General features: G+C 41.5%; 1 protein-coding gene across 8 annotated transcripts in view; it reads left to right on the top strand.

Annotated features, from left to right (window-relative positions):
* The window catches only part of RAI14 (retinoic acid induced 14), a 130,163-nt gene that overhangs the window by 85,474 nt on the left and 17,788 nt on the right, over positions 1-26,901 (top strand). For all 8 annotated transcript variants that reach the window (XM_069491927.1, XM_069491930.1, XM_069491925.1 and 5 more), the window contains 5 exons: positions 15,242-15,330; positions 20,350-20,414; positions 24,268-24,325; positions 25,048-25,118; positions 26,726-26,832. In XM_069491927.1, the coding sequence (XP_069348028.1) occupies positions 15,242-15,330; positions 20,350-20,414; positions 24,268-24,325; positions 25,048-25,118; positions 26,726-26,832 (390 nt within the window). The remainder of the gene's footprint in view (positions 1-15,241; positions 15,331-20,349; positions 20,415-24,267; positions 24,326-25,047; positions 25,119-26,725; positions 26,833-26,901) is intronic.

Below are 26,901 nucleotides of genomic sequence, written 5' to 3' on the forward strand. Positions count from 1 at the left end.
AAGAGACAAGAGAATTCCCTGGATTACCAGGCAAAGTTTCTTACTCTCTTCCCTCACTCTCTGTGCTGGGCTGCTACAGTTGGGGGAGGTGTGGCATGGACTCTCCCTTGTGGCCACCAGCACCAGGTCACAACTGAAGGCAGCCCAGACTCACCCAAAGCCAGTGGTGACTGCTGCCTGGCTACTTGTGATGTTTATTCAAAGCTCAAGGGCTCTTTAGTCAGTAGGTTAGGACGTGGTACTTCCCGTCAAGGTAACATGCTTCCTTCTGGCCCAGGGTGGGTCCAGAAATGCCATCCAGGAACTAAAGCCTGGCTTCAGGGGCCTCAGGAGTCTGCTTAGTACTTAATTTTACTGTGGCCGAGCTGGTACCCAAGTTGCAAAACAAAGTCCTTTGAGCTCGTCCCTCTCCTTTCCCCAAGTGGAAGAAGCCTCACCCTGGGCTGTGCTCCCTGGAGTTGGGGGAGGGTGACACAGGAACTGGCTTGGTCTCAGCTGCTGGTGTCTCACTGGGTCATGTGCACCCCAAGTCCACTGGCTCCGAGCCGGCACAGCCACAGGAACTGCCCAAGGACTGCAGCCCACGTGGCCTGCCTTACGAATTTACTCCAGGCCCCAGGCTGCTCTTTTTCTGCTGGTGGTAGAGCTAGCTGGCTTTGGGATGATGGATTTCCCTCTGGCCAGGCTGGTCAAAATGCTCCCTCCGTGGGCACAGGCAGAATTCTGCCCTGTGCTGTGTTCCCCTGTGCCAGGGCAGCCCTGAGTTTCAATTCAAAGCCCACAATCACTTCATTCTCCCTCCCTTGGGCACACAGACTCTCGCTCCACTGCCAGGGGGATAGGAGAGATGGCATAGGCAATGCAAGACTGTCTTTTCTGCCCTCTTCAGTGCCTCTTTCCTTGATATAATGTTAAAACCAGGTACTGTGATCGCTCATCTGATTTTTAGTTCTTCTGAAGGTGTTTGCTTGCGTGGATAGTCGTTGAATTAGGTGTTTGTGCAGAGGGACAATTGCGGGAGGTTTCTATTTGTTCCTGCTCCCACTAGATCATTGATTCTCAGCTCGGCTCCCATTAGAATCATCTGGGCATCCTTCACAATTGCTGGTTCCACCCGCAGAGCTTCTGTGTGGAGTACACCTCTGGGCATGGGGTTTCATAAAGCACCCCTGGGGATCCGAATGGTCAGTCTTAACAGAACCACTGAACAGGACACTCCATGGTGAGACCCCACATTTCCTAGCTGAAGCTTCCCAACAGGTGCCATATCGTGATAGTTACAAGTGGGCTGAGCAAGGCCTGTGGAGCATGGGTGAAGTTTTTTCTGGAATACACACACGCATGTACATGTATGTGTATAGGTATGTATATAATGCTTATGCACAAAATAAAACTTAAATGAAAGGTAAATTTTAGCTTAAAGTAAATTATATTAAAGTAACAATTGTTGAATTTTTAAAAGGGAAGCAGTGTTGGATGCTAAAGCTGAACATATCTTGTTGCAAAATTGTGCTTTAGAAGGAAGACTTGTAACCATAGTAGTGGTGCAAATTCATGAGAATAGATTTAGAAATTAGGAGCTACATTGGCTAAAATCTTGATAGGATCACATGATTTTTTTATTTTAAAGCTATTTTTAAAGTTGGATTAAGTGTATTGAGAATGAAGGATATTAAACACTCAAATGCTAATTGTTGCCTGGGGTCAAAGTCTCAGGCTTTGCCCTGCACCAGCTGGACCTGCCCTGAATGTAGAGGTCAGGGGAGCCTGGGAAAGGTAGCTGGCCGTGACACAGAGCAGAGTAGGGGAGGATGGGGATGGATCTCAGAGCACACGGCAGCGAGTGACCTGCACTCAGCCACCGTCACATGAGAGAGGGCACACCACGCCAGAGCAGGAGCTTCTCGCACTGAGCAGCAAGCAGGCAGGGCAGGGGCCGAGGCAAGTAAGCTCACCAGCGCGTGCCTGTCCTCTGGAAACACTCCTGTGCTCTGCACCTCGGTCCCTGCCTTCCAAGATGCCACCACCCATCCCACCGAGCCTGGTGTATTGTTCAAGGCCCAGTTTGCCATTTCTGCCATGAAGCCTTTTCTCATTTTCAAAGTGGGTGAGCTCTCTTGCCACTGCCTCTCTTAAATCACCTAGGATTTGATGGGTCTTGGTTACCTACATACCTGTCTTATTTCTGTTATCAAATTGTCACGGTTAGAGCCCAATCGTTGCTAATTAATAAGAAAGGAATTGTTTCTTATTAATTATGTTAATACCGAGTATCACAACATTCAGTATTAATAGTTAATAATATTAATAGTTCATTCATTCATCCGTTTTAAAGGTCTTGTTCATTTCCCTTAGGTATTTCTCATATGATACTCTCAGTCACCCAGAAGTAAATTTATGAAGAGGAAAGTGTGGATCAGAGAGGTTCTAGAGTTAGTACAAATCACCTGTTCTGGGTACTAGAGTCTGGGAGTACCAGTGAATGCAACATGACAATCATTTGCCCTAGTGAAGATTTCATAATGCTCAAGTACTATCTGCACATCACATTTATGAAACGAAACAATTCTGAAGAAAAAGAGCTAATGTTCTGGTCAAGTTTCACGGGGTTTCCTAGCTCTGAGCATGTGATCTTTCATTTCAGTGTCTCCTCCCTTTTGTCCCCAGAAGATCCGTCCCCAGAAAGAGTACTGCTGATTCTATTATTTAGTACATCGTGGGCACTTATAAAACAGTAATCCTATTTTTATAGTCTTTTTTTTTTTTTATGCCAGTCATCATTTATTCTACCTTTTTAAGCAGGGAAAGGCAATAAACGTTTCCATTTCTCGAACTTTCTGCGACATCAGTTTCTAATGGAAGCATTGATCAGAGTTGCTATGGAAGCTGCTTTTGAAATTGCTGGAAGCCAGGCGGCAGCAGCACTTCTCTGCTGGCAGGTTTCTCTCTGGGCCGATAGGGTTAATCCCCACTGGCAGAGCTGAATTTAGTTTTTCAAGACTTTTATAACCAGAAGCTATTAAATAGTACTGCTTTCTATACCCTCTGATTATAATCTGAAATTAGAATCCAGACCTTTTAATCCTGTTGTTGATGTTGGCTCACTGAAATATTCCATGTGGGCTAAGCCACATTTGAGCTCAATGACCTAGAATATAGATGTTGCAGCAAATAAGTGCCATAGAACCCTTGGTCTGCTGGATTGGAATCCTAGACTTATAGAGGTGAAAAAAGTTTTAGTGATCATATAGACCAGATGAGTAAACTGAGGCCAGTGAATCTGAGTGACTTTATTGTCCCATAGCTTTGAATGGTAGAGTTGAGACCAAAGACTCAGGGCTTTCAGTTCACACTTTTTTCTATTTTTTATTATGCTAATGGTTCTAAAATTTGAATGTGTATGAAAGTTACCTTGGGGGTGGTGGAAGTTGGTGGGCTCTACCCTAGGTAGGATCCTGAAATTTTGCATTTCTAACAAGTTTCCAAGGGATGCTGACCCTGCTAGCCTGGGGGTCATGCTTTGAGAACCACTGCAGGACACTGTTGGGAAGGAAAATTGAGCTTATCATAACATAAGGTAAAGGACACAGCTTTTTTCCTAAGAATATACATTATAGCTTGAGAAAAGGGTACAGTTATGCCAATGTATAGGTGTGCCTTCACGCGAGTGAGGAAACTCAAAAAAATCAAACTGAAATCTAAAGATTTATGTTACCTAAAAAAAAGTAATCACTTTCATGTGCTAGGTAGGAAGATTGCAATAAACAAGCCAAAGTCTCTGCCCTCAAGGAATGCACAGTCTAAGGGGGCAAATACCTCTTAATGTAATGTCTAGCACATCCAAGAAAATAAAGAAGGAAGTGGCCACTCTGAGTAAGCCTGGGGAAGGAAAGTGTCTCTGAGAAGATGCCTAAGTGGATGAGCTGAGCCGGGTGCTTCTGGAGCAGTAGCTCTCTTGGTGGAGGGAACAGCGAGGCAAAGTCCCTGAGGCAGGAGGGTGCTTGATGTGAAGAAAGGTCAGGGGCCCCCTGAACAGGGAGAGTGCTGGAAGGTAGCCAACGAGGGTGCCTTGTAGGCTATAGGAAGGACTTGATATTAAATCTTAATTCTTCTAAATGTTTAATGTTCCTGATTTTTAAAAATATATTTTTTTTCTCTTCAGAAGGATGTCGTATAAAAGGAGTACAATAAAAATGTAAGCGATTTTAGGTGGTCAGGATGTGAGGCTCCCACAGGATTATGGGAAAGCTGTTTTGTACCACGAAGTGTTTCTGAATCTCTTACCACAGTCACTCCTTTCTTGAAAAAGAGAGCTTTTAAAAGGAAGGAAGGAAACTGTGGGTATATTAGGGAGAAATTGCTCTTACAGGCAGAGCAGTGAGTTCAAGTCTGGGTTTTTGACACATTTCCTAACTTCTCTGAGCCTTGGTGTCTCTGTGAAATGAGGATGTTAGACCAGTTATCCTTCTGGAACCTTCTTACACTCTGGGCTTCTGAGGTGTGGCTAATTCTGGTAGGGTTTGGTTTATGGTCATTTCTTTATGTGAGTGTGTGAGTGTGGGTGGCTTGTTTGATTTGGGGGAGTACAAATTGGTTGCAGAGGCAACGGAAGGAATTGAAGACCTCATCGTGGTAGCAGCTATGTTGGTATCGGGAGCCCATTTGGTGAAGGAGGCAAGAAAGAGTTTGGTCTGAGAGAAATTTTCTGTGAATGAACATGCCTGAAAAATTCAGGTCTTCTAAAAGTAGCCTGTGAGCCTGTATTTCCTTCAATATGTGTTCAGCTGGTAATCAGAAGCCAGAATTGTGTTTGTTATTATTCTGAAAGATAGAAAGAACTTTCCAGGCTGTAACTCGTAGGCGCTTTTTAATAGCAACAGTTCAAGTCCACTTCGGGTTAAGAGCCTTGAGAAATATCCCAGCCTTGTCCCAAGGTATTTATTTTGGGAACGTTTGCACAACTTGCTGAGTGGTTTGGTAGGAAATCTGTTCGCCGCAGTGCTTGGATTATATCTCTGTCTATTTGAGAGCACTGGCAACCAACCCTAATCTGCCCCACTGAGAAGCCTGTGTTTGGTTTTTGCCAAATGCTTCCAGGTTTTAGTTTAAACTTTGTTTTTTAAAGAGCAGTGCAACCAGTAAGTTATGTTATATAACGAGTCACAGTGTGCAGAGTGATTTATTACAAAAGGTGCCATTTCTGAGCATAATGGTGAAGAACCAGCTCTGAAGACGGAATGCCTACGTTAGAATCCAGCCAGGCCCCACTAGTTCTTATAATAGTTCTGGGATTTAGGGTAAATTAGTAAACTTTTGTGCCTCAGTTTCCTCCTCTGTAAAATGGGGGTGATAGTGGTTTATCCCAGCCCCCTCATAGGCTTATTGTGAGGATGTTACGAGTTAAAATTTAAGTCACTCCTAGTACACAGTGTTTCAATAGATAAGCTACTATTGTTATTGATGTTGTTATTTAATTGCCTTGACCGTGCTTAGAAGTGAGGGAACTGAAGTTACTTAGGGCAGCTGCGATCTACAGCAACAAGGCAGCCGACCAGCCCTGGTCCCTGGGAAACCTGGGCTGCCCTGCAACTTCTCACCATGCCACAACTGTGTCTGCTGCTTCTGCCATCCTGCATCCCGGCTGCCACCCAGCTGCTGCTTGAGGCTACTAGGGACATCAGTGAGTTGACTTTCTCTTCAGGGGACAGAAAATGAGAGAGAGAGAGAGAAAGCTACAAAACTCCTAAGCATGAAACCTCTGGGATCTTTCCAGGTGACAAAAGTAGGGACATTCCAAATATCAATAAGCAGCAAAGGGATCAAAGTCATTTTATTTTATGTAAATCTTTAGGCTGCTTATTTGTGCCTTTTAGTTACATCACTAGCTGTTTTATAAGCAAAGCTAATAAACATTCCCCATTATAATGAAATGTAAAACAGCATAGATTCCTTTTTTGTGGAACATATACACAAGATTGTTTCTGTGGCTAAGGAGATTATGTTTTCAAAAGAGCGTTGAAACAATGAGTGCCTTGGCAAAAACGATGGTGTGAGGTTTTAGTGCTTCTCAAACTGTAATCAGCTGGGGAGCTGCTAAGTGCAGCTTTTGATTCAGTAGGTCTGGGCTGAGGCCTGAGAACCTGCATTTCTATCGTGCTCCTCATCCACAGACCACTCTTCGATTAGCCAAGCCTTAGGTTACTGAAGTGCCATCACTGCAGGTACATTGGTATCTGGACAGCCACCCTGCTGTCCCTGTCACTGGGCTTGGGGTTAATGAGTGGACAAAAAGGTTTTTATTCACTTCCACTGAATTCTTTGACTATCTAAATGAAGAGATAAACAAATAAGCAAACAAAATATCTCATAAAATATATTGCTTTATAGACTTTTGAATGACTTTTTTTGTCTTTAGCAGGAAAGGCCACACTTTTTAATTAGAAGTAAAAACTTCCAGTGGAGACAAAGCTGAAGGATGTTCCTCATTTGTTTTGCATTGACTCTTATATTCCTTTAAGGGAGAGTTCAGGTGATAATTAACTGAAATAACTACCTCAAAGGGCTCATTAAGACAGACTTAAATGTTTTGCCTCTGGACATTTTAGGTTGTAATTAAAATGCTCATCTCTTAAATTAAAATTTGCCAGACAGTAACAAGTCTTGGCTAGGATGTAGTGAAATTGGAACCCTCATGGGTTGTTGATGTAGATACAAAATGGCACCATTTGTGGCAGCAGTTTTAGAAAACAGTTTATGACTAACAATTCCAGTCCTAGGTCTATACCCCCTACAATTGAAAACATATGTTCACACAACCACTTGTACATGAATGTTTTAGCAGTAATAATAACCAAAAGTAGAAACGATCCAAATATCCATTGGTCAATGAATAGATAAAATGTGGTATATCCCTACCACATTATATCATCAAGGAAGGTGTAAAGTACTGATGCATAGCACATCATGGATGAGCCTTGAAAACATGCTAAATGAACGAAGGCAGACACGAAGGACTACATATTGTATGATCTCATCTTTAGGAAATGTCCAGAATAGGCTAATCCATAGAGACAGAAAGTGGATTAGTGATCGCCAGGGACTTGGGGAGACAGGGAAATGAGGAGTGACTGCTAATGGATACAGAGATTTTTTTTTTTTTTTTTTTTTATGGTGATGAAAATGTTCTGGAGTTGGATAATGAGGTTGGTTGCCAGTTTTATGAGTATACTAAAACCAAAATTGTACATTTTAAAGTGGTGATTTTTATGGTGTGTGGATTGTAACTCAGATTAAATTCTGATCACTGGGGTTTTTAAAAAAAAGATCTTTGTTTTATTTGTTTTTATAGAATTATATTTTAGCAGGATACATTGATTTTGATGGCTAATCTGAGAGTTTCTCAACCTGGGCACTACTGATATTTCGGACTGGATAGGTAATTCTTTGTTGTGGGGAGTTGACTTGTGCATTGTAGGATGGTTAGCAGTGTTAGAAGAAAAACTTAGGATAAATTAAATTTAGCAGAGTTTGGGTGAGCAAAGAACAATTCTCAAATCAGGAAATTCCCCCACCAGAATAGATTCAGAGTGACTCTGCTTGGTCTGAGAGGATTTATGGACAGAAAAAGGAAAGTGATGAACAGCAAACAGAAGTGGGGTACAGAAACAGATGGATTGGTTACAATTCAGCTTTTGACTCATTTGCGCAGTCTGGACAGTTGGCTGCCTGGGATGAGCTGAAACTCTGTTACTGGTACAGGGGGAGGTTGTAGTCCTTTTACATCCAGTTAGGTTACAGTTCACTGTGTATGGAGAAACCTTTAGGCCAAACTTCCAGTAGAATTCTCCCTGCCTGTGCCCCCGCATACGCCCCCCCACAATAAAATATGTCTCCAAACATTACCGGATGTCAGAGTGGGGGGTGGTACAAAATTGCCCCCAGTTGAAACTACTGGTTTTCTTTACTCTTCCTATGAAAAGCAGAACTTTATAAAGGTAGGGACTTTGTTTTACTCACACTGTTTCTCAGGGCTTAGAACAGTGTCTCACCCAATAGATACCCTAGTATCATAGTGAATATGTGAATGAATGAATGTATTTAGTTGCTATAGAAGTAGTACTTGTAAAAATATACAACTGTAGAAATAACAATACTATCCCATATTTGAGTTAGTTCCAGTGCCTTAGAATTGTCAAGAATACTGTCTGTGTTTAAAGGGGTTTGTTTGTAGGGGGTAAGTTTTAATCAACCTGTTGCCTTCCCCTCTGCCCCATCCCAATCTGCAAACTCCTTATTCAGAGAGAGTTGCCAGCTATCCAGGACATAGGCCATCAGAGGGCACCAACCATGCTCCGAATTAGTCATGTGCTGACCTGGGGCGCCATGTGCTTCCTAAGCCTGAGGTGACCCCACAGATGCTGCCTGCTATCTGGATAGGGTGGCCCCAGCCTGGACTGCCACCACTGAGGGTGCCTACGTTCATTAATCACTGTGTGAGAAAGGAAACCCACTCCCTGTCATCCACAAATCCAGGTTCGGTCACTGACTAGTTATGTTTTTCTACCCAACAAAACCTAACTTTCCACTTGAGTGTCTTATTAAAAGTTGGCTGTGCTTCCGGTTCACATTCAGAGGCTAAATGTTAATGGCTTGCTGCTGCCAAAGCCTGCCTTGGGGATTATCGCTTGCATGAAAGGTGCCAGAATGTTAGCTGCAGTGTGAGCTTTAGACAAGACTGGTCTTGGATGGATTTTTGTAGCCTGTGACTTGTGTACAACTTTGTTTCCATTCAGTGGAAATGCACATAGCTTTTACTCCATCCTCGCCCCACCCCTTTCATTTTCTTAGCAGTGGTGGTTCTGATTTAACTTCTGCTACCCTGTCCTTTCTGAACATTGAGACAATTCTTTTATTAAGCAACATGTCACAGATTCTGTGCCTTGCCTTGTGTCAGGGAGGCTACAATAGTTGATGGTTTTGTTTTTGTTTAGTTTTGTTTTGTGAGACAGTCTCGTGCTGTTTCCTAGCCTAGAATGCAATGGCATCATCATAGCTAACTGCAGCCTCAAACTCTTGGGCTCAATCAATCCTCCTGCCTCAGCTTCCTGAGTAGCTGGAACTACAGGCACACACCACCATACCCTGCAAATTTTTCTGTCTTCCTGTAGAGATGGGGGTCTGGGGCTCACTGTTGCTCAGGCTGGTCTCTAACTCCTGGCCTCAAGCCATCCTCCCACCTCGGCCTCCTGGAGTGCTAGGATCACATGCGTGAGCCACCACACCAGCCTGATAGCATTTTTTGAGTGTTTACTTTATGCTTTACATTTTGCTAAGTGCTTTTATATGTAATTCATTTATTCCTTCATAGCCCATTTTACCGATGTGAAAACTGAGATACAGAGACGAAGAAGTGGCAAAGTGCAGATTCTAACCCTGTTAGTCTGCGCCCTTAATAGTTATTTGTATTACCTCCATAATAACATGCTTCTTGTTACACTTTCTCATCTGACTACGTGTTTTTGTCCCTCCTCTAAGCTTTAATAAAGCTGTATACTGTTGGAAGCTTTAATTTTTCAAAATCATGGACTTTAGGAATAAGGATCAGATTTCCTGAGGTTAAAACCTTAAGATGACTGGATATCCAAATTAAATACACAAAAGAAATAACAACAGTGTAATTTTCCCACCCTGTCCTTTTGTACAATGGTATTTACTCCACTCCTGATTAATAGAAGCTTCTAGAGATAGAGCAGGGGAATGAGAGAGAAAAGAAGAAGGGCTCTCACTTCCAGCAGTTTTCTCTCTGAGGGGAATTAACAAAATGATCCAGCTCTTTTTATTAGTAATTGGTTGTTCAAGTGTAAGATATCTCGACGGAACATATAAGCGCTCCTGTAATATAGAGGCTATGGGCTGTTAGGGGGTTGCTGACAAAGTCATTTCATTATCTAATTTGTGCCTATTTCTTCTGCATCTGAACACCCTTCATAAAAACAAGACAAAGCTAAACCAGTACACTGACCATTTTCGTTTCCTTTGTGGCAAACTCTTTCGGGTTATAGACACTATGTTCCAAGCTTAGTAGTAAAATGATTTTCTGACTAAAATTCTGTGGCAATGATATATTACTATATTAGATAAAAGGTAGAATACTTTAAGGAGTTGATCAGAGTGATCGATAGGTATCAAAATAAGTATGTCTTGGCCGGGCGCGGTGGCTCACGCCTGTAATCCTAGCACTCTGGGAGGCCGAGGCGGGTGGATCGCTCAAGGTCAGGAGTTCGAGACCAGCCTGAGCAAGAGCGAGACCCCGTCTCTACTAAAAATAGAAAGACATTATATGGACAACTAAAAATCTATATAGAAAAAATTAGCCGGGCATAGTGGCGCATGCCTGTAGTCCCAGCTACTCGGGAGGCTGAGGCAGTAGGATCGCTTGAGCCCAGGAGTTTGAGGTTGCTGTGAGCTAAGCTGACGCCACGGCACTCACTCTAGCCTGGGCAACAAAGTGAGACTCTGTCTCAACAAAAAAAAAAAATAAAATAAGTATGTCTTGATAGTTGTTCTGTCTTATTTTTAATTTTCTTTTTCTAAATGTAGCCTGAAGATTTTGAAATAGTAGAATATATATATGTATACTGTAGAGTACTATATATATATATAACATATATGGTATATAGCATAGAAGACTTTAGTCTTTTTTTTTTTTTTTTACTTCTCATTCATTACTGAAGAGCTCTTGTTATTCCACAGAATATGCCCATAGAGCTTACAAAGAATTTCCCAAGGTTAGACCACAGTTCTAGCATGTACTTTAGTGAATAGTATGTCAGCAATTCTGATAAATAAAGTAACTCCATTAGAGTCTGAAGTAAGTAGAATGAATCAAACCTCAGCACAATGGGAGGGTTCAAGAGCCGATACAAGTTTATATTTTCTGAGAGGCTTAATTATGATTTACAGATTACAGGGACAGTTGGGTTGGTAAGATGTTTGTGAGATTTGCTTGTTTGTTTTTTAATTTTGTTTTTGTTGTAGTTGTTTGTGTATCCACGTGTGGGTGAGTGCTCACGTGTGTTGTACATGGGGTGTTGGTTATTCTCTCGAAACCAAATTCACATTATAAAATTTGAATTTTATCATTTTAGTGCATAGTGGGGCATTCTAGACTGTGTGCTGGTTCTCATTTAAGTTGGTTGTTTTTCTTATCTTTGGAAAGGTATGTTCTTGAACCCTTTACACTGGTCTCTACGTCGGTCCAAGACCATATTAGAAAACTTTTTTGAAGTCACTTATCATGTCCCATATAATTATATATTGTCCCCTTAAAGCATTTTAGCAAAAAATGCCCAAATGTCTTAAAGAAGCAACTCAATTTTGTGACAACTGAAACATTTTTTTTAAGCCTGCATTTGCCATTACAAATATTTCATCAAATGATATCCACTGGAACCTAACGGACCATCCTGTGAATGATCACACACAAAATACCCAACCCTGGTGTCATTCAGGGGCCCAGCATGAAATAGGTAGCACCCTTAACTAGGATAGTTGATGAGAGTTTGAGAAAGAAACTATTTACAGACGTGTGGCCAGGTTAAGGGAAACCAGCAAAGTTGGGAACGCAGCCCTGGACTGGCAGCAGGGGGAATCTATTTCTACTCTTGACGTGAAGGGGCAAGGAGGGAGAGCAGTTACTAAAACCCGGAGACAGCTGCAGCTGCAGCTTTGGGAGAGCGGGCCTGCAGAGCTGTGGTCTTCCTAGAGGAAAGCAACCACTGCTCACGTGTGGCCTGGCCGGGAGGCAACAGAGGGGATGGTGCCCTGAACTCTTTGCTTATTTCCTCCTGTCTCTTGTAAGCACCTTCCATTGGTCAAACCAACCAGAAGCTAAAGGACAAGGCAGCCCATGGGATGTAGTCTCTTAGAGAACTGCTTTCCGGGCCACAGTCCCCTGGGGACAAAAGCACAGGACAGACCGGGGGAGCAAAGAGAACCCACAGCATTAGTGACTGTCCCCCCAAGGGCAGACTCATGTACTGTTTCTTGGCTTTGCTCCCACCTCCTGGAACTGCATGTGCAGTGAGAGGAATGATGATACATAGTGGAGCTCCTTGTCTGTCTGGAGAAATGAACCACAAATGTACAGCTAAAATGATCCATCCACCTTTCCCTTTCCTGCTTTTCAGGCTCATCCCTGTGCCTGTGTGTCTTAGAAAATAGAGCAGCAGATTTTGTGTGACATCAGAACACAACAAACACCTGGAAATGAGAGTCCTCTTGGAGAAACACCTTAAAATAATGATGTGTTTAATTGAATCGTATGAACTAAGAATGGTGTTATTAGCTAAAAGTATGATGATGCTAGAAGCATGCAGTGTAAAATCACAAGCATGAATATCTGTCCTTATATAAGCGAGCTGTTTCTAATTATATATATTTGTTTGTACTTTGTTAATTTTATCTGTAAGAGCAGCAAGTGCTGAAGCTTTAAGTAAGATATATGAGGAGAAAATTATGATTGGGACAAGACTGTCATTATTCTATTTAGTTCTGCAAGAGGATAGTTGGAAAGTCCCCAGAATAGAGGAAAAGTCACTTCCTGATCTAAACTCTTAATGGGAGAGGCAGGACAAAACAAAATAACAAAATCTCTCTCTCTCTCTCTCTCTCTCACACACACACAATGTATTAAAACATATGCAATGAAATCTTAATTAATTGGATCCCTCAATAAAATGTGTTACAGTTATCAAAGATACCAATTTAGGTTGATATCAGGGGTTTCCTTTTAAAAAGCAACGTCTAAAAACAATTCTGTTGTAGGATTGGAAATTGAGCCCAGCTTCCAAACACTTCACTTCTTCTGCCTTGTAATGATCATTGACCTTCCAAGTAATGATCCTGAAACCCTGCAATTCCCAAGTCATTTATAGACTATCATGTCCCATTCATCAGACTACATTTACCAACAGGCAGTAGTGGCCTGCCATGATGCTTCACTGTCAGATGTGTTTGCAGTTTCAACCACCCATAAATATAGTATGCAATCCACAAGTAATCCAAGAAGACTTAGAGTAGAAAAAATATAAATACCACATGGGGAAGAGGTTAGTAACTTATTATAAAGGGCACATGGAGAGCTTCAGAGTGTTTCTTGATTAGTATGAAGGTAAAATGTTTTATTTGTGAAAATTTAGCAAGCTATACAATTACGATATGTGTAGTTTTTTTACACATGTATACTTCAATCAAAAGTAAAATATAATTCAATCAATAGAGTATGTGTGCGCACACACACATGCATGCCCTAATCACAATTCCTGGTACTTTTATGTTTAGAGTGGGATATGGCTACCCTCTTGATTAGATACTTTTGATTTAGTTCTCCCCTTGTCATAGGAGATAGAGTGAATAGCTTAGAAAGAAACACATAGACATTAAGAAGATAAGTACTAATCAATTTTAGGTCTTAATAATTCAAGGGCATTTTGATTAGTATCCCTAAAAGTACAGTTCAATAATTGAGGCTCGTAGTGGTGACTACATATCCTCAAGAGCAATGAATTATGTTACAAATACTGTTACTAAAGCTGACAAACATTTAGAAATCTTCCGCCAAGATTAATAAAAGATTTGCTGTTTAAAGGTGAATTTTACTTATAGTGAAATTAAGCTATACCAACAATGCCGAAAAACACGCATCATGTTACTGCCTTAAAAGGAGGTTCTTTTGGTTAAGCTGTGTTGAATGAGGAATTCCATTTAAACACGTCACCACATTCCCAAGTCATTCCATATGATCAAAATTTTACTATATTGTGAAAACACCTACAAGGTGGATTTTGACTATGAAGAGACATTGCATACAGATTGCACACAAATACAGAAATAGTTGGTGTGATCAGAGCCACGTAGGCTAAAATAATAGAGTGTTAGAGCCAGAAGAAACATTAGAAACTATTTGACTCAATCTGCACACAGTGGAGGAAATTTAGGTGTAGAGAGGTTAAACTGACTTCCTAAGAATACACAGATAGTTGTGTTGTGGCTGCTTTGCAACCAGAACTAAAATATTCCTGTTTGATGATTTGTCCTCTTCACTTCACCTGGTTATTAAGAGCAGACGTCTGGAGTCAGACCAAGTTGGGTTCAAATATTAGCTCTTGGATGTGCCAGTTGGGTGTGACTTTGGGCTCCAGTGACAGATCCTACGCTGTGAGAAAATATTGCCTGAGCATTAATTCAGAGCTGCAGACACTAAGGTGTTACATGGGAAGTATACTGAGGGCAACCCCCTAAAACAACACTGAGTCAGGAGAAGAACTTTAAGGCTCATGAACCTCTCTCTATGGGAAGGAGACTGAGAGGAGGGGAGACCTTCCCAAAGTTTGCAGCTATCTCAGCCTCTGGGCCTGACTGCCCAGTGGAATTGTGCTTTGCATCTTTCTGCCTGCAGAAGTGCATTCAGCCGGGGACCTGCAGGGATGTTTGGTGTGGCATTTGGATATTATCACTTCTTTTAACAGCCAATCTAAACATTTTGTACATGGTTTGTACTTCCAAGTGTTGCTGAGTTCTAATGCTGTTTGCACTGGCGTGTTGATAGGTGCTGTCTAATGGAAGTAGTAATAGGACTCGCCTTAAAAAGCCGTTATGGGAATGAAAAGAGATAACGTATAAAAGTGTGTAGTAAGATGCTTGACATACTTTAGACCCCTAACAAATGTTGCATGCAACTATTGTTATTCACCTACAACATAACAGCGGATTTGGCATTGATGATGTTCAAGAACCTTGACCACTGTTTGACTCCAATAAGTTTCTCTTTGTAAAGTATATTACTTTAAAATGATGGCTTTGATGAAAGCACTAGATAATAGGGAAAAAAACTGATGAAGGCTTATTACCTAGAAATTACATCTAGTTGGGACTCTCTGACTTGTTTTATAAGAGACAAATATATAATTGAGTCTCACTTTTTTCAAGCCTGGTCTTTGAGTTTGAAGACATAAGATCAAGCTTCCACTCCATCACTTAATAAAAGGCGTCAATGAGCAAAGTATCAGACCATACTGAGCCTCTGTTTCCTCATCTTTAAAATGAGGTTGATCGTAATACCTAGTTAGTAGGTGGTTGTGGAGCTCCAGTGAGTGTGTGTGCATGAAGGGGCAAAAACTTTGTCAAGATGAACGCTAAGGAGTGGAAGTCTTAAGGATATTGTGTTTACCTCTCTTTCCAGTTTTCATCTGGCTGCTGCAAAAGGACAGGTGGAATGCCTCCGCGTCATGGTTACACATGGTGTGGATGTGACGGCCCAAGATACTACCGGTATGTGCTTTTTAATCTCTTAAGTTAGCAGGTCAGCACAAGAGTAGGTATCACAAAGGTACATAAATTCATTGTGGAAAATTGAGAGTCTACAGATAAGCCAAAGAAGAAAATAGAATCACCTCCAATGACTCGGCTGTGACATGGTTTCATCATTTGTTTGTGCCTTTATGTTTTCATCTTATATGTGGTTACTCAACAGAGACTGTATGCTTCTTGTACCCCATTTTTATATGATTTTTTAAGATTATGTGTATGGAGTAAGCAATATTCCCTGCTTTTTGTTTGATGAATCATAGTGTGAGATGATGAATGGGGTGAGGTACCCAGGAGCTAATTTCATCAGCTAGCTGAGGTGGGCTAGTTTTGTGGGCAAAAGTCGTGATCTTCATCTGGACCAGCTGCCCGTCATTCTCTCCCCTTAGCATTGCGAGAAGGTAAAGCCTTGGGTGTGTAGCACAACATCAGTAATGATGTCATTTTAGGTAGCTTTGGAAGCTTACGTGAGCTGGTCAGTGTGGGAGTCTTAGCAGTGCCAGGCAGACACAAGTGCTCACTGCATTTTTCTACCATATTACCGTGATTATTGCTACTTCAGCCAGATCACCTTGGTTCTCTTTTACACATTGGGCTTTTGAAAGGTTTCACATCTTTTAAAAAAAAAATAAATAAAAATAAAAAAGGTTTGACAATCACCATGTTACCTGCTCTCATTTTGTAAATCAGAAAAAGAAAATCCAAAGACTTGCAGAAGATCATGAGTTAGGTTTTTGGATTTTGGGGTTTTCCCCTATCCCGTAATTGCTGGTTTGCCAACCCGCGCCACAGGCATCTTGCAGGCAGATGGGAAAGTCGGCTCCTAAGCTCAGTGGGCCATCTCTGAACTGGACTCATGTTGTTTGTCTGACACCTGCCATTGCTTGTTTGCTCTTCTTCATTGATATAAGAATTGGCAGTCCTTTAGAAAACAATTCTCCTGGGCTAACAGTAAAATTGACTCCTAGACTTTTTTTTTTTTTTTCCGGATGCATGGAATAGACAATGGAATTAAATAGAAGCATTACCAGATGATTGAAAAAGACCAAATAATCTTTTTTGTTATCATGAAACTCTATTTAATAGTAAGAATGGTTATTATAAATAAATCTTTTACAATCTTTTTTTTTTTGTCTTTGAATTTTATTTTATTTATTTTTTTATTTCAGCTCATTATGGGGGTACAAAAGTTCAGGTTATATGTATTGCCCATGCCCTCCCATCCCCCTGAGTCTGAGCTTCAATTGTGTCCATTCCCTAGACAGTGCACATTGCACTCATCATGTAGATATGAACCCATCCCCTCCCCCCACCCCCATCCCCCCCAGTCATAACTTCAAGCGTGTCCATTCCCCAGACAGTGCGCGTCGCACTCAATATTTTATCTGTCCTGGAAATATAACAAAGTGAATGGACTTTGGCTTCAGTAATAAAAACTTGATGTGAACATGAGGGTTTCTAAGAATAGTGTTGTTTAAATCTAGTTAAAATTGTAAATAAGGACCAAATAAATTTATGCTTTTATTGTTTAAATATATTCTGCATTCTAAAACTCTAATTTAAAAAAAAATTTAAACTTTCTTATCCAGTTGAGTATCATTTAATTATCTTTATTTTTAAATATTTCTCTATTATTATCTGAAATTATGATTTCTCCGACTTTGGCCTTTTGGTATTTGTTAGCCTTATCTTTTTTTTTTTTTTTTTTTTTTTTTTTTTGAGACAGAGTCTCACTCTGTTGCCCAGGCTAGAGTGAGTGCCGTGGCGTCAGCCTAGCTCACAGCAACCTCAAACTCCTGAGCTCAAGCGATCCTCCTGTCTCAGCCTCCCGAGTAGCTGGGACTACAGGCATGCGCCACCATGCCCGGCTAATTTTTTCTATATATATTTTTAGCTGTCCATATAATTTCTTTCTATTTTTTTAGTAGAGGTGGGGTCTCGCTCTTGCTCAGGCTGGTCTCGAACTCCTGAGCTCAAACGATCCGCCCACCTCGGCCTCCCAGAGTGCTAGGATTACAGGCGTGAGCCACCGCGCCCGGCCCAGCCTTATCTTCATATCCATGACTTCACTGATTTTAAATTTTTTCACATGTATTTGACAAGTGTTTTCTATTATATTTGTTAATTATTTCCTGTTTTCTCCAGCAGTCTTAAGAATTGACTAAATAGTCACAATTTGAGTTAGTTTTAGGGGACGGTGTCCTGTGGCTGGGGCAGCTGGGCCATCCTGCCTTCAGTAATTGGATTCTTAGACTACCTGTGATAGTCCAAGACTCTTGATTTATAAGTACCACTGGTATTTTGTTTGCAGGCAAAGTTCTCCTGGAATGCACTTGAATTAGGGTTGCCCTTGTTATTTGTCTATAGGGAAATTGCTTCCTGGTATTCCAGACAGATCCATAACTGTATGAGAGCCAGACTTATGCATTGTCTCCCTATAGGAGGATTCTGTCACTAATATAATATATTCTCTCCAGAAAATTTTGCATTTGGAAAGAGAATTTTGTTTTAATGTTAGCAATGAGAGACATCTTACTTCACTGTAATAGTGTCCAGGGAATGATGTGTCATTCAGTTTTTGAGACTATTTTAAGTGAAAAATACTTTTGTACTACTGCTTAGGAAAACACATCACACGGCCAGGGAATAAAGGAACTTTTATTCTTTTATACTTCTGTAGAAACCCAGCACCCACTTCCAGATATGACTAGAACACTTGAAGTGAAATGAAAGCCTGTTACTTATGACAAGTTGTTTAAATCTCCCTGCTTTCTTGTCTTTGGAGAACTGTGCCTTTTTCATATGGGTTATATTTATGCAGAAAAGCTTTTGTCCACAGCATAGACAAAAGTTAATGCATTGCATACACGACATAAACAGTCTCCAACTTACAATCAGGATGTGTTCCAAAAATTCATTTGTAAGGCATTTGTTTAAAACTTAGAATGTGTTTGTCCTTACAAACAGTAGTATAAATGATGGGTGGGGGGGCCAGCATAGCCCACCAACCTATTTGATGCATAATGTGCCTAACCTCATATAATTTCACTTTGTATGTACCTCAGAAAGAGGGATCTCATACAAAGGAAAAGGAAGAGAAGACCTTTGTCTTTCTGCATCCAAGGATCTTTCCCACTGATTTTTAAATCTTTCTTACCCTCCTGTTTTTGGGAAAGGAGGGAGGGATTCCGGTCTCTCAGTATCCCACCCTCACTAAACAACTCATGCTCACACCTACCCTTAAAATCTCTCAGTACAGCTGACCTCAGAATAGAAGGAATCTGATCTTTTGACCTTACACATGCTTTTTTGCCACTCACTGTGGTTCTGTAACCATCTGATTTTTAAATATGGTGTTTCCTAGCCATATAAATCTCTAATTAGTGGATTTCTGGTAAGTGTTATAGAGTGACTACTAATTCAGAAAGGAGAGTGGTATTTTGGGACTGGGCCACCATACAAAAGAAATTGTTCCTCTAAGTTGGTGGTTCTCAGCTAGAGTTAACATTGTCCCCTAGAGGACATTTGGGAATGTCTGGAGACATTTTTTACTGTCAAAACTGTGTATCTAGTGGGTAGAGGCCAGAGGTGCTACTTAGTGTCCCATACTGCACAGGGCAACCACTCACAGCAGTTATCCAGCTTAAAAGGTCAATGGTGCTGACCAGAGAAACACACCTGAAGCGTGTCCCAAAGCATGGGTGTTATATTACAGGTGTTATTCTGGGGATATCTTGGCCAAATAGTTTGGGAAATGCAGGATTTAAAAGCTTTACTAGGTGTTTTGAGTTGGCTGGCAGATGTAACTTTGGTTCTCTCTCCTCAAACCCCCCAATTCACACATTTTCAATTAGCATACCCTCTACTTCAAATCAACAGAAATGTATTGAGAGCCTACTGTGCGCTAGCAGTGTTGAAGGCACTAGGGACGCAGCAGGGAGTAAGCCAGAAATGTCATTTTTCACAGAGTTTATATTCCAGTGGGGGTAAAAAAAAAAAAAAACAAAAACAACTATGTGTGTCTGTCTGTATAGAGAAAGGGGTGAAAGGGAGTGATAGAAGGTGTTAAGTGCTATGAAGAATAAAGAAATAAAGCAAAGAGTAGAGATAAAAAGGATTGGGAAGGAATTGGAATTTTAAACAAGGAGGGAAGGAACGGCGTCATTCAGAAGAAGGCATTGCGGAGGGAAGTGAAGGCAAGTGTGTAGTTGTCCTAGGAAAGGAGACTCCAGGCCTAGCGTGGAGCAATTGCAAACGCCCTAGGGTGGGAGCCTCTTAGGCTGCCCTAAGCCCCTCTTCCATAGAAATTCTGTAGGCCCATTCGGCAGTAGGGCAAGTTGGGTGAGCATTAGAATTTCTTAAAGTTATCTGACCACAGAGCCATCAGAGAGTCTCATGTGGGAGTCAGGAAGGGAACTTAATGAAATGCTACTTTAACAGTGTATTGTTTTACAACTCTTTCCCTTCCTCTCTGTATGAACTTGGAAAATCTGAAAACTCCAGGTAGCTTCCATTCAGGGCTGGAGTACATTTAGAGGAGAGGGAAATGAGAAGTCAAAAGTAGGTATTTAAATGTGTGGGTCTCTGATGTGTTCTCTGCTGGCTTGTGGGCCACCTTTGGGTCCCTCAGCCTGTGGCACTTGTAGCCTGGCGTGACTGCTGTGGGCACAGGGCATTTGGTGTACACATGGACAGCCAGAGCAGAACTTCTAAGCGGTGTATCATGAGTCCACTGCGTGCTTCTGGCCCAGGGCTGGCACCCCAAGAGAACACGCTTGGAGGCTGTGAATGTCGTCTGGTGGGCGGGATGCTCTGTGTTCTCCCCACCTTTGTCACACTGAAGAATGTGAGGCCTTACTCTCAAGAGTAACAATTCCATCTTTGTTGGAGAAAATTTATTTCCTCATAGTTGTCTTCAGTGCAGAGATAAGAAAGTGATTTAAAAAGTATGGCCTTTATATCCAATTTTTTTAATCCATTTAGGACACAGTGCTCTTCACCTCGCAGCTAAGAACAGCCATCATGAGTGCATCAGGAAGCTCCTTCAGGTAAAGCGATGACAACTTAAAATTATAAATGTGTCAATTTTACAACGTAAAAGAAACCTTTATCTGTGGAAGAACAAACGCGCTTCTCCCATATTCCCTTAGATACGGTTCCAGAACATGTTTCCCCCAAAATTTCACTATAGAAACAACAGCCAAGGAGAAGATTGTTTCCATAGCAGCTCCGCTGGTAGAGAGAGGATCCTAACCAAAATTTGCAGCATCTTTCTGGGATCTAGCCCTTTTCTCCCCTTCATTTGGCTTCCCTTTGTCTTTTCTGAAGGACTTACCTTCCAAATAGTTTTTAAAAAATCTTTTTTCAAGCTGTTGGAGATCTTTAGGACATAGGGTCTCCAATATCCTAGTATTCTGTCTTTCAATCATTAGTAGAATGCAGTTCTTCTTGAGAAGCAGAATTTCAACCATTATTTCCTTGTATGTTACTTGAGCTTTTAGTTCTTGGTTTTTGTTTAAGTTCTTGGTTTTATTCTTCTTTATAATTTTAAACCAACTCCCCAGTTCGATAACCTTGCCAGGAAGTTTATAATGATCCCTTAAAACGACAACTTCCATAAATCTTTAAAGATGAATATTTAATGAGCTCCCAATAGCAGTCCATACAGTAACATCCAGCTGTTGCCAGTCCAAATGCAAGCTGGCTGTTTTCAGAAACAGCATAGGGCAATAAAAGACGTGTTTGGAGTACTATCTGTTCTGTTGAGCGGTTGTCTCGGCCTTCACAAGCACTGTTTGGGAACCAGCATCTTGCTTTAATTTGGCTTTGAAATTCTAATGCAAAAATGTGGTCACATTTTTCAACTTGTCCTGCTCTGTTGATCACATAGCTTCTTGTCTTGCATTACATGATGTAAGCTACCGCCAATTCCAGGAATGCATAACCTGTGGTCTTTGAAGCAAAATTCAAGAAAGATTGATCAGTGTCTGTGATGTTGCATTATAAGGCTTCCCATGAAGACAATTAAAATAGAACTTTTCTTACCTGCCTTCTCGAGGACTAGGCACTCTAGGTAACTGAAAATCATTGACTTGCCCAAGTGTCCTGCCTCCATGCCCTTGGCCCTACCTCATTGTTTTTTAAAAACTTATTTGCATTTTAAATCTCCATTCCCATCCTGGCGTGGCTATCCAGATTTTGCATCTGGCTCTGATTTTAAGGAAGAATTAACCTGACAAGCTGGAAATCCTTGTGGGCAAGGACCAGATATTCTAGCCTCTAATGTAATTTTATATCTGGTTATGCAAATGGATTGGTTTTTCTCTGAAATCTTTGAAGGCTTTAAACAGTTCCTTGTGGTGTTCTAAAATTAGGCCAAAGCATGGAGAGTAGTAACTGGATCTCTCTTCTTACCACTAAAGGGCAGACATTTCATTCCAAGGCAGCCTGTTTTTACCTCCTCTAACTTCCAAACTGTCCAAATTGCTCTTCTTTCTGGACAGTTGTTAAACCTCGGCCTTTGATGTCCCCCTGATGGGTCACTTTCCCAGGGTCCTGCATCTCTCTGCTCCTAGTCAGTTCTTCACCTCCTGTCTCAGCAGCCCGGACTCTGTGTGATGTGACCACTCTTACCTCCTGCTGCCCGTCACTCCTGTATTCTCTGCATTTACTGATCTCTCTGGGTTCCCCAGGCCTTCACTGTTACTCTCTGTCTGCTGGGATATTTCCCCTGTCCAGTGGTTACACATTTAAAGTTCTTCTTTAAATTGCGAGGCAGTGAGCACAAATACAGCCTTGTGAGATTCTTCAAATTCAAACAAACTCTCTCCTTCCCCTGATCACTGGCTATTTCTCCCACCCTTTCTAACACCAAGTGCTCCTCGGGCACTGTGCACTGTGTTAAGCGTTGAATACATTCTGATGAACAGAGCAGCCCCTATCCTGGTGACGCTCACAGTCTGGCAAACCAGTACACAAATATATATTACAAATTGCACAGCACGAAGAAGGAAATGAACAGGCTACTGTGAGAAGAGTGAGAGGTGGAGGTTCAGGGAAGGCCTCATAGGGGAGGTGATATTTAAGCTGAGAGCCCCAGTGATGCAAAGAGCCAAGGGGAAAGGATTCCAAGCAAAGAGAACAGCAAGTGCGAAGGGCCTGGGGCAGGAAAGGTGCTGATCAGGGAGGAAGGAAAGCCAGTGCTTGGGCTTGGGGCAAGGCAAGCGAGGAAGAAAAATAGCGCGGCATGCAGGCTCTTGCGTGTCATAATAGGCAGACTGCAGTTAATCCTAAGCACAGCACGGAAGTATGAAGGGCTTTTAAGTGGCTAGTGCCATTCACAATTTTAAAAGATCATTTGAGTTGTGTAGAGAATTGCTTAAAGAGGAAGAAATTAGAACTGGGGAGACCAAGAGGCTACCTTAGCTGTCTAGGTGAAAAGATGGTGGCTTATGCTAGGGTGTTGGTAACAAGAAAGAGAAGAGGGTAGCTCAGAGGTATGCTCTGGAGAAAGAATCGACAGGACATGGTGGTAGATTAGATGTGGGAGGAAGAGAAGTTATCAAAGATGATTCCCTGGTTTCTGGCTCATTGACTAGATTGACAGACAGTAGAGTCCAGAGGAGCAGGCTAGGTGTCAGAGAGGGGAAGCCAGCAGTTTGGGCTGTGCTACCTTTGAGGTGCTTACAAGATGTTAGAGCCAAGGTGTGAGGTAGGCAGTGGGTTAACAAGCCACTTAGCGCTCAGAGATGACATTTGTATGGATAAGAATGCAGGTGAGTTTGAATCCCAGCTCTGCCATTTACTGGGACTTGGGCAAATTGCTAACTTCTTTTTTTTTTTAATTTTTTATTTCAGCATATTATGGGGGTACAAATGTTTAGGTTACGTACATTGCCCTTGCTCCACCCAAGTCAGTGCTTCAAGCGTGTCCATCCCCCAGACTGTACCGGCTCTAACAACCCTAAGGTAGATACCATTATTAGCATTTCAGAGGAGGAAATGGAGGTCTTTGTGTCTCTGTTTCCTCCTCTGAAATGCTAATAATGGTATCTAACTAGGGCTGTTAAAGCCTTAAAGCAATTCTTTGAACAGGATTGGCACATGATAGCTAATACTTACATAATGCATATAATTTTTGTTAAGATTGACATTTGGGAGTCACTCGCTTGTAGACTTCTAGATGGTATTTCACGCTGTGAGTGTGGACAAGCTTACCAAGGAAGAGAGCTTAGAGCAAGGGCACTGAGGAACCCTGAGGTTTTCTGTTTGGCTGGGGGGTGAGGGGGTGGCCAGGGCAGCAGAAGGAAAACCAGAATGGATGGGCCAGGCAGGGTTCTGGGAGCTGAGAGGAGAGGAATGCTTGGAGGAGAGGAAGTGGGTTACATCTGAGAGATTGGTAAGGGGAAGACCAAAGTGTTCATGGTCATTGGAAACATGAAGTTGGCCTTGACTGGGGCCAGTCCGGGAAGTCTTGAGGGCAGAAACCAAACTGCAGCGGGCTCAGGACTGAATGGAGACGAGGAAGCATGGACTGTGTGTAGGTGATTCTTAAGGGAAAGCTGGTTTTGTGAAGGGGGACAGAGAATTAGGACAGGAGATGGGGGAAGGCAGGCTCAAGATGAAAGATCCTAGAGCATGTTTGCTGGCTGGCGGGGATGATGGTGATGCTGTAAGGGAGAGGAACGGACAGGCAGAGTGGCAAAGCGGGGACAGTGTACCTGTCCCAGAAGAGAGGAGTCTCCCTTCCCGTGAGAGACTGTGGGCCCTGGAGCACAGCACTTGGGGCTGATTTATGTTATAGCCTTCCTAATGAGTGGCATTATACCTTGCAGGAAAAGGATGAACCAAATAGAATTTGTGCCGGATATTTTATTATGTGTATTTATCTTTGTCTTATAGTCTAAATGCCCAGCTGAAAGTATTGACAGCTCTGGGAAAACAGCTTTACATTATGCAGGTAACTCTCATTCTCCTGTCTTCTGCCGTCAGAAACTCTGACGTCTCATTTTCCTTATTCAGGTCGTTAACATTACTGTACTAATCTAATCCTGGTGCTGTTTTCTGTCATCATTCCTGGACATTCCCATTTTACTCAGTTTGTAAAACATGTAGAGTTTACCAAGGAATACACCCAGAATTCATCAATTGTCTGCCACCCAACCAGTAAATATTACCATGGTTAACATATTTTAACTGATTTAAGGTTTCTTTTTGAACTAAGAGACATTCATAAGTGCTTATGGATTTCAGGTAATGCATGATACAGATTTTTTGATTTGGGGGTCATTATGAACATCATTCAGTTTTATTTATCAGCATTGTTTAGCATTGTCACACAGCTTCAAGTGACAAACGTTGATGCTGAAATCTGGGGGATGAGATTTACAGATTTATTTTATTGCTAGTTGTGGAAAAGCTATGTCCTGTGAAGAACTGAACCGAATGTTTGCCAAAAGGCAGCTGGCAGTCACTGGCTTTAGGTCTGCATAACTCTGAAAGTAAGCAGTGACGTAAAGCATGGCATACTTGACCTTCCTAACACCATTTCTCTTCACTGCAACTAGAGTAAACATATGCAGACTGCGTAGAACATAAACTTATCCTTCCTAGAAGCCTTTGATGCCCGGTTGTAGAGTAGCTTTGTGATTGGCTATGACATTTGTGTTTTCCTTCCCCCAGCGGCACAGGGCTGCCTTCAAGCTGTGCAGGTTCTCTGTGAGCACAAGAGCCCCATAAACTTCAAGGATTTGGTAAGTACCACGTGGTCACTAGAGGTGGACATGGACAATGGTTTCTAGAGCACAGCGGGCTGCCTCTAGAGTCACTGAAACTTTAGAAATCTGAGTATTTGCAAAATTCAGTTGCTTTTCAACCTGGATCCTCTTCTACAAAATGAATTTGTATATTGATATTATCCTCCTCTGTCCCTAAAGCATTAATAAAACATTTTGCAGCGTGTACTTCCTAAATATGTATATTTGTTTCTAAGGATATACCTGTGTTATACCATCAACCTAAATATGAATAAAGCTTAATTTCTCGATTCTTAAAAGTAAAAAATAAGTCTACATAGAAATTCTAGTGTTTTCTTTCTGTACCCCATGTATTACTTCCATGGATACCTTGTGGCCAGAATTTCCCAACTTCGAAGACCACTGCTCATTTTAACCTCGCTGGGCTATTTTGAGAATAAAAATTTGTTATAAAGTGGCCTATCACATACGGTTACAGAGTTAGATTTCATACTACACCATGAGAATTAACATGCTTACACCTGATGGAGATATTGTGAGGTGATTTCTATTAGATAGAATCTATAAATAAATTCAGACTCCCTGAATTTCTGTACTTTATAACCATACAGTATTATAACTTCTATAATGCCTAGAAATCTGTCTGAAATTCTACTGTAAGACTAGACTTAATCAATTAAGCAACAGTTATATTTTTAAAAATCCCATTTTTAAATAGTTGGATATATTGCAACTTATCTTCTTTCTTTGTCTATTTGAATGCTCTCTACCTTAAAGCTTACCGTCAACCGATTTGTGGCGTATGTTCCAGAAAAAAAACAGATTAATAGCTTCCCTTCATGGTTTGTGTCATTTGTGTCAGGCCTAAGATTACAGAAAATACTCAGCTATATATTCTAGTGTTTTCCTCATTTGTTTTATATTATAATGTTTAAATTGTTAATCCACCTGATATAGTATATACATGAGTTGGGGATCTAATTTTATTTTTTCCCAAAGGCATTGCCAATTTTCATGACATACTAAATAAATAATTCTTTCTAACCATCTCTTTATCTTGTCATCTGCTAGTAATAGATAGAGTGATTCTTAATTTATGTTGCGTTTTGATACCTAGTAAGATTACTAAAGGGCGCACTTTCCTGGAAGGGAAGAGTGGAATAGCAGGATATACTTAGTTCACTGGGAAGAAGCTGCTTAGGGGGCAGGGGGACTTTCTATTGCCATGTGGAGACAAGTCCTTTGTTTCCCCAGCACCATCCCTCGATACACCTGGTATACTTGCCTTGAGCCTTTACACTTTACACACTTTGCGTTCCACCCTCTCTCACATCATCACCCAGACTGAGTGACAGCCGAGAGAATAAGCAGCCCAAGAGGCTTGAGGCTCCTAGAGAAAAGCCAATGTCAGCAAAACTCCTCCATAAGAAGAATTGTGCCAACATGTAATGGTGGCCCTACAGGGGCACAGGATATCATGAAGATCCAATATTAGACCAGCATTATAAGTCAGGAAAAAAAAATGTGGAAAGAACAAGGGCTGATGTTTGCAATTTGAGCATTCAGTGTCTGAGTTGAAATCTAAATCTGAGTTTGTCTCCTAGGATGGGAATATACCGCTGCTTCTTGCAGTGCAAAATGGCCACAGTGAGATCTGTCGCTTTCTCCTGGATCACGGAGCAGATGTCAATTCCAGGGACAAAAGTGGCAGGTACTGCAGGATTGGGCACAAGTCATGTGACTTCAGTGATATCCACATTCTCAGAGTCTTTCAAAATAT

This window comes from Eulemur rufifrons, chromosome 17 (genome assembly GCF_041146395.1).
Source record: "Eulemur rufifrons isolate Redbay chromosome 17, OSU_ERuf_1, whole genome shotgun sequence".
NCBI lineage: Eukaryota > Metazoa > Chordata > Mammalia > Primates > Lemuridae > Eulemur > Eulemur rufifrons.